The 11442-nt window shown below is 42.2% G+C and overlaps 1 protein-coding gene across 8 annotated transcripts in view; it reads left to right on the top strand.

Annotated features, from left to right (window-relative positions):
* GRIN1 (glutamate ionotropic receptor NMDA type subunit 1) overlaps nt 1-9664 on the top strand; it is a 697943-nt gene extending 688279 nt beyond the window's left edge. For all 8 annotated transcript variants that reach the window (XR_014962874.1, XM_085610061.1, XM_085610053.1 and 5 more), the window contains one exon: nt 5511-9664. Coding sequence is in view for 5 of the 8 variants with exons in the window: in XM_085610061.1 (XP_085466187.1) it covers nt 5511-5579 (69 nt within the window). In the remaining 3 variants the exon portion in view is untranslated. The remainder of the gene's footprint in view (nt 1-5510) is intronic.
* The last annotated feature ends 1778 nt before the right edge of the window (nt 9665-11442 follow it).

The raw sequence follows: 11442 nt of genomic DNA on the forward strand, positions 1-11442 counted from the left end.
CGGATAGCAAATGTTCATTCTTCAGACTTTTCAGCAGGGTTTCATTCTGAATGCATTTTGCCTTACATGAAGACAAAATGCAAGGAGATCACAGAAAGAGCAATGTCCAATGTATTACCTCATCAAATAGGGAGAGCAGTGTCTGCCGCTGGGTGGTGGTCATCTGGCTCAACTGTGCCAAAAGAATATGCGATGATACCACTGTACACAATTTACAGTGCTGTTACCATGCCACGAAGGGCTACATGTACGTAGAGTATTTTGCAAATAGACCTATGTATTAATAGACCAGTTCGAAAAATAATGTTATTTGGAATGGGTTGCAATTTGACCTAAATCATTACTATTCAGGTGGTAGGTCATAATAAATTGTGATTTACTCTGATTGGATGCCATGACAGGGATGGTGGCTAGCTGAGGCCAGCAGACCACGTCTGTGATCGTTTTTAAATAAAGAAAACTTCTTTTAAAAATGAAGTCCTTTTTCCTTAAAGGAAACTGGGGACTGAATTTAAAAAAGCTTTTTTTATTATTAAGTGTGTTCAAGAGTTGGCAGTGGCCCCTGCCACTACCTACTCTCAAACAAACTTTTTTTACATTGACTAAGAGACACTGGGGGGGGGGCTTTTGGGATCCCCCTCCCCCTTTGCAAAAGGAGTACCACCCCCTGTGAGGAATCAGGAACAAACCAATGGTTTACCATGGAAATTGTGGTTGCAAATCATTGATATTATGTATTGGCAATCACAAATTTGTAAGGCACTCCCTAAGCACGCCTCTCCCAAATTGCAATTCATAATGCATTTCTAAACCCATATTGAGATTCACCAACCGGTTACTGAGTTTTTAAATGGGTCTAGTACATAGCAAAATGCTATTTAGGTGTCCCAAAACCGGTAATTTAGCAAATGTAAGGTTGAGAATCTGTCATGACAGTGAAAACTGTGAAACCTGCCTGACTACCACCTTGAAGAATCACTGCACAAGGGAAAGAAAAATAGTGAAGTTAATACTAAGGAATTAAGTTTGCCAACAGAAAGCAGAAGGACCCATTGAGTGTGAAACAGGTGTATTCCTAACACTCCTGCTGTGACCAATATTCCTCTAGGCGTTTAGAGGTGGGATTAGTGGCACAGAAACAGATGATTTGTTGCTTTCAAATGAAAAAGAAGAGAAAATGGACACCTCCTTCGAACTTGAATGCTAATCTATGGCAAGTGAAGAATTGGAGACATGGTTGAGAAACATCTCCACATAACAGTCCTCTGAGAGCAGCCGCAGTGATGAGGGAGGTGGAACCCATGTTTGCAGTTCACTTCTGAGATGCCCAACAGTGGGAGCACAATTTCATGCAGTTAAAGTATAGCAGTCAGATAAATCTGGAGTTCTCTTTGCTGTTTCCATATTACCTGTTGCAGGGCATATTTTTGGAGTAAGGGTCAGTGTGTTTAGTGAAACAAGACACACTTACAGCTGGTAAACTGATAGACTTCCTGCACCTCCTGAAGTGCAATATCTACGCAGCAGCTTGACAAAGCGTCACTGGGGCAGGCTGTGGTTGCTTTGGTTTTTTTGGTTGACTTTGCAGCACCATGGACTTTGCATAGACCATTGTGGACATTGAAGGAGGCACTGAAGGAGTTCACAGTGACACCTATCAGGAATATGGCTGCTCTCCTTTCTAAGCGAATGACTGAATACAGAATTGGTCTCCATATTCACAAAAGCTTTGTGGCAAGTATAATTGGGTGAACATTATAGTGAGAATAAAAAGAGATTGTGGACTGATTCGGAATTAAGTGGATGCTAATGTCCTGGATATCTCACCAGGAAAGGTTTTGAATAAGTAATCCTGAGGGTTTTTATATAGCTTCATTAAAGATGATCTGGGACTAAAACCTGTTATCCCCTTAGAAGTGTCAGTTGGGATGACTGACAATGTCCATAAGGGGCAAAAGAGGGAAAACCTATATAATCGTTTTGCAGATGTTTTAAGGAATACAAAATTTTCACGAAGCTTCCATCTGCTTCCGACATTTCACGGTCTGTGGTCAGAAAGTATAGACCTAATCATTGAGAACTCTTTTTTATTCATAATCATCAGTTAGTTGGTCTGTTATTAAGATGTCCATGTAAGTGGCAGTCCAATTAAGTTTTAAATTCTGCCTCCTGGTAATAAATATAAAACATTGTATTCAAAGACCAAGAAGACGATTGCTTCTGGATCTCAGTAACAGGGGCAGGTAATACGGTAATATGCCACTGACCGATAGCTTCTGGATCTCAGTAACAGGGGCAGGTAATACGGTAATATGCCACTGACCGATAGCTTCTGGATCTCAGTAAAAGGGGCAGGTAATACAGCAAGATGCCACTGACCGATTGCTTCTGGATCTCAGTAACAGGGGCAAGTAATACAGCTGGTGTAAAGTGTTGTTCTTCAGGTGTCTGCTGATCAGTCAGAGACTTTGAGGCAAGTGGTGTTTAGTTCATTTACTTCTCTAATATTATTTTGGCAGGCTTAGACACAGTTGAATTGGTGATGAAGTCAAGAAAAATTCCTCTGCAAAGGGAGGCATTTGTCTGGCTTTCCAGTAAGATTCAGAGCACATTGGTGGTCATGCATTTGGGAGCAGACAAATTGTTTAGAGATGTTGAACGCATGACATAAAAGTTTAAGATACTGAGCAAAATAGCCAGTTTGTCTCTAACACCATAAAATATTCCACATAAGAACTTGGTATAAAATCATGCAATCCACACCTCACCCATTACAAAGCTTTTACTATTTAGTCGATTATGAGGCAGATCATGATCGCTATTCCAGGTCTCTGGCAGGGGACCCGACATGGAGTAATCTGGCAGCGTGGCACCCTGTAGAGTCCTTTCTCTCTGATTAGGCTCTTTTTTTTCACACAGGATGGCTAAATCCTGGGACCAAGCCTGAGCAAGAGCTTAGCATTCAACTAATCATGCCAGTCAACCCAATCTGACAGTCTCACTGTGTTTCAGACCGGACTGCCCTAGGCGTTATCCTTAAGCACGATACTTGTTAAAGAGTACTGGGAGGATGAACGGCTGCCCTACCAGCTCCTTCTCTCAACAGGACATTCGCAAAACAGCGCCTCTCCAAAAACACAAAGTCTGACAACTGTAATGGTATTACATGTAAAATCTCATTATATTCAATCATTTTCTGCGTATATCGCAGTCGGTGATTTTATCTCACTTTTTACCACAGAACTGAAAGTTTTTACTAGCTCCTTTAATTCCACTGAAAGCATGTCAGCTACATCACGCTACTGAAGCCATCAAATTTGACACACAGACAAGGTTTTTGAGGGTCTTTGAGAAGTGTTTGTCTTTTTCTGGAGATACTGAGTTTAACTTTACACTTAACTGTGACTATGATATGTTTGTAAACGATTGCTTCGAATACATGAAGCTTTATTGGGGAGCTCTCATCAGTGAGTACTTTCACACCAATGCATGTGCCTTCAGCCCAGGGTCCAGCAGCAGCTTGATGAGAGGCTGCTGGAGTTTTCGGGGTTTAAAGGCCATGGAAAATGCTCGCTATTTTACTGAACATTTTAATTAACGTTTTTCGACATAATTTTTACTTAGCCTTGATTTTTCTTACAACTAACCTCCAAAGTAGATGAAACACTAAGGGAAGTGATATCAATAGCAATAGGGTGACATTGATGAAAGCAGAGTGATGAGCATAAGATGGGGTCATTGTGGAAGTTGGGCAGACAATGACAAGTTGGGTTTCGCGTGATAAGAAATCAAGACATCTCATTCCCAATTAAGGTAATGCTGTAATGTGAACTGGTGCTTTACAACAACTAAATCAGAGGATAGAAATGGTTTTGATTTCATCCCTAAGGAGGGTTGCCTAAACTATTGGCCTAAATTCGACTTTCTCAAGTCAAAGACTTCCAGTTTGGATCAATATTAAGTGTTATTTGAGGAGACTGTAAAATAGGAGACACAGGAAATGCTGGCAGCCATTTCCGTGAGACTGCTGCACCCTGACAGTGTGGCATTGGAGAGGCCCTGCCATTTTCAGCGGTGAGTGCCTTTATCCATAGGGGCTTTGAACATGTGCTGCTGTAAGGCAGGGGAGCCCAGAGGAGTCTGTCTGACTTAAAAGTAGGATAGGAGTTCTCTCAAAAGGCACTTGCATCTTGTGACTGACTCTGCCCCAGACTTACCAGTCTTTACAAGGCACTTGCCTTTCTTGTCCTGATCTCTCAGTAGCTGACTCCAGCTCTGAAGGCTACTCCCTTCTGGGTCTCACATAAAATTAACACATCAGGGCATTATATATGCATTTATGCTTACTTTGAAAAAGAAATCCATTTATCGCATATCAAATTTTACAAACAAATTAGCATACTGATTTGGCATTCTTCATGCTGCTTGCTAAGCGTGGAGCAGATCAAAAACATCTTGACCCAGATTTGGTGCCACCTTTCACATGCAAAAAATGTGCCAGCACTCGTTTGCAGCAGTGCACAATTGGTAAGCATGTGCATGCTAAAACTTGTGAGAATTGTACTGCATCCAGCTTTAAATCTTTCAGACCAGTTCCCTTTGTTGCATTTCAGGCTTATCCCCTAGATAAAGTGTCTACAAAAGGATACAGAATCCAAGGTGTTTACTCAACCTCTGTGTACGTTGGTTCACTGCACCGTGGTTAGGCTCACTATGGATAAATTAATTGCTACTGAATGCTAAATTGTTGGGTAAATAATAACTTTGCCCTTGTATCAGTATCAATATTCGATTATCTTCCATGACACCCAAACACAGTGTTACAATCCAGGGCATATGATGAGCGACTTCTTTGATAAATACGGGTGGGGTATAAAAACCTACTTAGGTTTCCCGAGTACTTTCAGCAGCTATCCAAGTTCTACAACTGAGATTTCCAGAAAACACAAGTTTAAATGTTTTCCAGTTGTATTTCTAAATACAGTGTAAACACGATAACAGACCTGGGTGATGTCTGGGAGCTCCAAAGCTTAACCAGTGTCTTAGAAAAATAAGAATAATACAGCTGAAACAGATAACTTACCAAATGTACAGGAAACATTATTCATTCAATGTCATATCACACTATAGACCAGTCTTCAACCTTGATGTTAGCTTTTCCCTAAGTGCCACAATAGCAGCAAACATAAGCGACAGACATCAGACTGTGCTACACACATTGAGTTACACAGTGTGAAAAGGCCACTTTTTCCAGAAGTGTGCTGTACCTGTGAACCAGCTTGTTCTCACTCTGAACTAGACCGTGATCTGGCCTGTTAGAGCATGTGTTGCATGCATTTTCGTAAAGTCTGACTGGCAACGTTTGTTTATGTTTGTCACTTAAAGGCCCTGGAAGCTCGCTGGTTCTTAGCTCTGCTGAGAAGCAGCTTCTTGGGCCTTAACATTGTAAATGTTTGTTTCCCATCCATGCTTTGAGGCTCAATTTTCTGATCTTTCTTTGTGTTTCACAGCAGTACCATCCAACCGATATCACTGGACAGCTCAATCTCTCTGACCCCTCGGTCAGTACCGTGGTGTGAGGAGATGACCAAGGACCTACTCTCAAAACTAACACGTTATAAAGAAGATAAGCACCTGGAGCGAGTGTCATGGAAGAGAAGCACACATACTAGAGAGACATATCTGCAATCTCAGTTCTCATCATGTCCAAGTCCTCACGCCAGGTGATCCTGGCTGCCCTCTGAAGCCTAATCGCTGTCTCAGGGAGTCTAGCCATTGCCCATAGTAGATCCCTTAGCCAAGACAAATTATTTTACGCTCATATTGGAACAGAAGTTGGAATACCAAGCAAGTAAACCTGTGGGGGTTTCATGAATCTGCAATAAGAAGTGTACAAAAGAAAACTGTGAGCATAAAACATGGAAGAGAAGCAATACAAGCAGACGATTTGTGCAGTGGAAGCCTGACTGCATGTTCTTAATTAAAGAAATGCTTAACTGTTGATGCGGCCATGGCGCATGTGCTTTGTAGTAATGACAGGAAGCCGGACATATTGAGATCTCTACTGAGCAAGCTAAGTTAACATTTTAGATCAAATTTACTTTGTATTTTCAAATGCAGAGGGTATACGTAGGGACCTCCGTGCTGGGCAACCAACACATTTGGGAACTGCATGCATTTTTTTTCAATGAGAGTTCACTTTCTAGTATGTAAAGAAATGTTAACTTGAAAACATACTTGAAAAGTGAACTTTTTTACCAAGCCGCGACTTGAACCCATGAAAAGTGTGAAGTCACATGACTGAGAAAGAATCAAATCTGACACAAGATACAAAATGCAGCCAACAATGGTTGACATATGGTTCCTCTCAATCAACTGGGCTCACATGTTGGTTTGTTTAGATAATTGCTCCATTGCCCTGCTTAATGGTGGGTATGTTAAAGTTGACATCAATTTGCTAAGATGTGAACCGCAACTAAAAAATCTTCCTGCTTCAGTAAGCCCTTCTATTTCCCCCAAGTTTAGAAAAGGTGGTTCGCGCCACAAAATTCGCTCCTTTGTTGCAAGGTCATTTCAGAGGCCCTGCAACTATCACTGTTTTTGAGCAACTGTCTTGCATCTAGGTTTGACTCAAGTAATCATTAAGTGATTAATTCCAGTTTACACACACAGGTCATATCTGCCAATTTCTTGTAACCTCTTTAGGAAAGGGTGAGATATTCTCAGAAAAACACGAGCATCACCTGAGGTGTTGGGTCATTAAATAGCGACCAGCCACAATAACTCTAATGTATTGTTCTGCAGTAGTCCAAGATGCCTCAATGTTTGTTTGAAATGAAAGAAACTTCCTATGTATGTTGGCTTCCATGTTTGCAGGCAGACGTTTTCATCGCTGAGGGCATAGTCGATATGCAGGCTAATTCCAAGGCAGTAAACAATAAAGTGTGGGACTAGAACACTCCTGAGATTAATCAAACATTTCACAAGATTGCACTGATCATGTGTCCAACAATAGTCTGGTTCAAAGGCTTCATTTATTAAAAGTATTTGAGGGAAGGAGACTGTGCTGCCAAAATGAATGTAGCATCTCTCATTTCGATACATTTACAATGCTAGGGTATGCTATATCTCACTTAATGTAAAATGGGATATTATGTAAATATTAGGTTTCCCATTTAATTTTTTTTTCCATGCCCCGAGGCAGTGATCAGTCCATCCTACGAACAGCTAGACGGGCTTCCTTAGAATAAGGCTTCTATTCAAGCCAATGCCTTAAAAAGGCATCCAGGACAAGAGTAAAATCCACTATAGGTCAGATTTTCCAAGCTTCAAAAGATCTGGCTCATTCACTTGCTTGCTGGAGTCCCTCAAAGGGTACTTTCAGGATTGAAGTGTCCTTTAGTACAACTAACATCCTTTTGAAATTGAGCTTTTTTAGTCAATATTGTTTATTACAAAAAAAAGGAGCTAGTGGGAAACAGTGAAGAGGCTTTGATGTTTTCTTCCCTCTTCATTTGCACCCTTGTGTTTTTTTTTATATGGTGCAATTTTAGGTCGTTTTTAGCTTGCAACTGGAAGGGTTCGTATCTTATGGTTAACATTGAATGAACCTGTTGCAGAGCATGACCACCAATGCAACTGTGGAGAGGTACAACACAGAGTGAGGATTGCGGTGCACCTAAAGATTGTCAAAACAGTGGAGTGCAGAATAAATAACTGCAGTGCTCGAAGGTCCCCGTTCGCTCCTCCTGCCACAAGTCAGCTGGGTTAGCACCAACGTCATTCTTACCAAGTTACAGGTGGTCCCAGGAAATATTCCTTTTAATATGCACTTTATTGCTCTAACATGATATTGACAGTGACATTGACATTCCCGAGTTAGAGGCCACAAGACTTCCCTCCGACTCCAGGGCAAACTTCAGACAATAATGGGGGGCGCACCTATCTTGGAATGAGACCCAGATTAAAAGTAACTTTCAAGAGGTTTAATCAGAAATGCATGAGTTAATTGCGCTATAACTTTAAATAGCATAGTCAGTGGAAAACTTGGAGATCTAGAACGTCAACCGCTAGTAGGCACCTTGCCTGCATTCTCATAGAACCTCTGTAAACGTCGATGCATAATCCGCTACCATCTTAGCTCTTCTAAAACGTTCCACGTTTTGATTGATCCAGTACTTGTACATAATGAAGCTGCCAATGCACATCGATGACGATTCTGCCGCCTGTACGTATTTATATATTCAACAGTAAATGTTTTTCATAGTATTTTTATGCTGCACTGCAAGGCATGTTGAGCTCTGTACAGTCCAGGGGGCTCATGTTTTGCGTTCCCAATGGCGCAATAAAGGATGCAGGGTATCCAGGAAGGCGATGATTGCGCAGCTCTCAAGGCCACGTCACGTGTATCCGCCTGACCCTGAGCTCTATCATGATTTATAAAGAAGTACTTTGGGTGAGTGGTAAGAAAGCCTTAATGAGAAGCGGTAATATCCACAGTGTGAATGGCACAGGCCATAATGCATGTGGTGTCATGTGATGAGAGCTGTACACGTGTGTGTGTGTGTGTATGTCAGATGGGAGCCTTATCACGCCATAATAATCATCTCACAGAAATGCACAGTCCCAAGGCGTGCACACATATTCTGAAGTACATTGTCATACTTGTACTGAAGAAATGAAGACCACGGGTACCAAGTGGAATGTTTCTGACAAGTCATCACTTTGAGATCGCTTGACTTGCAGGGCGTGGCTTCTCGGCCATGTGACGCCTTGAAAACGGGCTCTGACTTTGGTGGGCTTTATTCCAATTAAATATAGATTCTTAAGGGTATGGTCCTAATTGGATTGGAAATCATTGATGTCCTTCTCCAATCTGATTTCAGAGGTCTCCATCCATGTACCAATGGCTTAGCATCTCATGATTTGTCCCGCCTCACATGGGGACTGTGGTTAACAGGTGGAATAGGGCCCGGGACTCACCACTCAATACGCACCACCGAGCAACAATCTCATTTTCAGAATTACACACCTCACACAGTAAAACAATTGCACATAGCAGTAAGATAGCAGATGACAAAAAAGGGCAATAGAAAATGTTGGCCAACAAGCTCATCTCACCTGACCCCAGCATCACGATCACTGATGGACGAAGTGTGCATGTTGTGGTGTGCAATGGCATAACGAAACTTGAGGGGGCCCCCTTGCAAAGTACATGGAGGGCCCCCCTCCGACCCACGCAGGAGCTCTCAGGCCAAGGTGCTGTGCTGAGGGGGCCCACTGCAGGGGTCTATGTTATGCCACTGGTGGTGTGCCAGAGAGGACGTGATCGTCCATGCATGCCAGAATGGAAAGCTTCAACCAAACACTCCGCCCCAGGGTGGGGGGGGGGGCTGACTCAACATTTCAAGGAGAGGGGATGGGGTGAAGGTGCTGCGTAAATGTGCTTTCTGAACCCCATTATTTGTTTCCCTTTGAAATGCTGTAATGTGAGTATGTGTACAAAAAAGCTCAATACACAATGAAGGCAAAGGGAAGCAGGAGAGGGCCTTATTGTTGATTATGCTGCAATGTCATTGGGAAATATAATATTATACCCTTGTAAAAAACACACTAACGCTGGGGAAATGAAACACTACTTTCAAATAAAGAAAATAACAAAGTTTGTGCGATGCCTGTTTTTCTTCTCCTTGACGAATATATGAGGTTAACATGCAAACGGTACAGGGGCTGTTGGCAACTGCCAATGCAAAGCTGGTACCCAACATCTCAGAAAGTCTGTCTTTGATTACACCCTCAATTTATGCAGGTAGGTTGGTGATTTCAGTGAAATGAACGTCTGCCCACTTAGGACAAGCACAACCAAAAACCAACTGCTAGATGGTGATACACTTTGACATCTTCCCGTTAGGGAGACACAGTGTTAGACATGAAATTAAAAAGCAGGTCAGCTTAAACCAGTATTACTATGAAGGTGACAAGGTGTACACCTGGTGGCCTGTGCCACGTGTGCAGCTTTTAGGAGTTACAGTCTGGCCAGCCACGAACTGGCCAGCAGACTATTGTACCAATCATACCATCATGCCTGCATGTGCCCACATGGATAGTGAAAAAGAAAAGGAGAAACCGACTGCCTACACAGTAATCGTATATATAAGCCCACGAGGGGTCTAGGTTACCAAAAAGCGACAAGATAAGAACTGGCCCCAGGAGGAAAAGCAAAAAACAAAAGGAAAGTAATCAATACTAAATTTATTTAAATAAAAAAAGGTCAGGATAATACTCTTTGTATGCAAAGTAAATCAGAAACAGTGAATTCCACAATTCAGATAAGAAAAGGTCCCACACCATAACAAACATACATACACTCATTCATACAACAAACTGGTGGGTTCAATATGAGGCATATTTACAAAAAACACAGATTTATACAGTAGGTTTAAAAATAATTGGTATCAAAAGAATATACAATTCGACACAACAAGGATTAAAGTGAACTCGTGCACTCCCAGGTTATTGGATAGTGGACAGGCAGCTGTTGCCCTGTGCAGAAGACGGCTGTGATGTGTGCAATCGACTAGGGTGGCTGAGCCCGAGAGATGAAGTACCTTAGGCTGGGTTGTTGCAGTAGCTGGGGTGTTAGGGTTCGGACCAGCCAGTATGAATCCACTCCAAGCACTGCCTCACACAGGCTGACACTGACCCTGAGTACTTCTAGCTGCAGATTGCTTGTGTTAGAATATTCCCCAGGCATCAGACTGGATCCAGAAATTTTTCGCAGTCCCCTTGTGTGCCATTAGGTGGCATCGTTCAGCTCTGCGTTGCATCGTTGGCTTCCTCCATGCCAGAAATGATGGGTTGTATGACAGAACAATGCAGGAAAATATTTTGCAATGTATTTTTTACCCTGCATTTTTTATAAAACACATATGCTTTTACAATGCATGCCATCACCACGCACTGTTTATATATAGAAAAAACAATGTATATGTGAGTGGAGACCCCCACACCTACAACATGGTAAAAAATGCATGGTGAAGGCACAATGTGGTAAAAAAACTCGCTGTGAATGCTGTTTCACTAAATTATGAGGGCGGTGCCTATATAGGCTCCACCCCAATGTGCTGACCTCAGTTAATTGTTTACAACGCCATCAGCACGGCTCAGATGAGCTCCCTTCAGTTGTTTTTTCACTGAATTTTTCAACAGTTTTCTTGAAATCAACCTGTGTGTCTTTTCTCACCTACTTTTCGAGTATATCTCTGAAGAAACCAACTGGCTTCTTGCCTTGTGGAGCATGTTACAGGTAAATGTAGGTGACAGACCACCACTTGGTGTGTAGGTGTACCTGGAATGGCACCACGACTCCAAGGCGTGCGTGGCTTGCAGGACCACAAATCTGAAGGCCAACTGCGAGCGAGCCATGAAGCTTCTGGCTGCTCG

Source organism: Triturus cristatus, chromosome 1_2 (genome assembly GCF_964204655.1).
Source record: "Triturus cristatus chromosome 1_2, aTriCri1.1, whole genome shotgun sequence".
Lineage (NCBI taxonomy): Eukaryota > Metazoa > Chordata > Amphibia > Caudata > Salamandridae > Triturus > Triturus cristatus.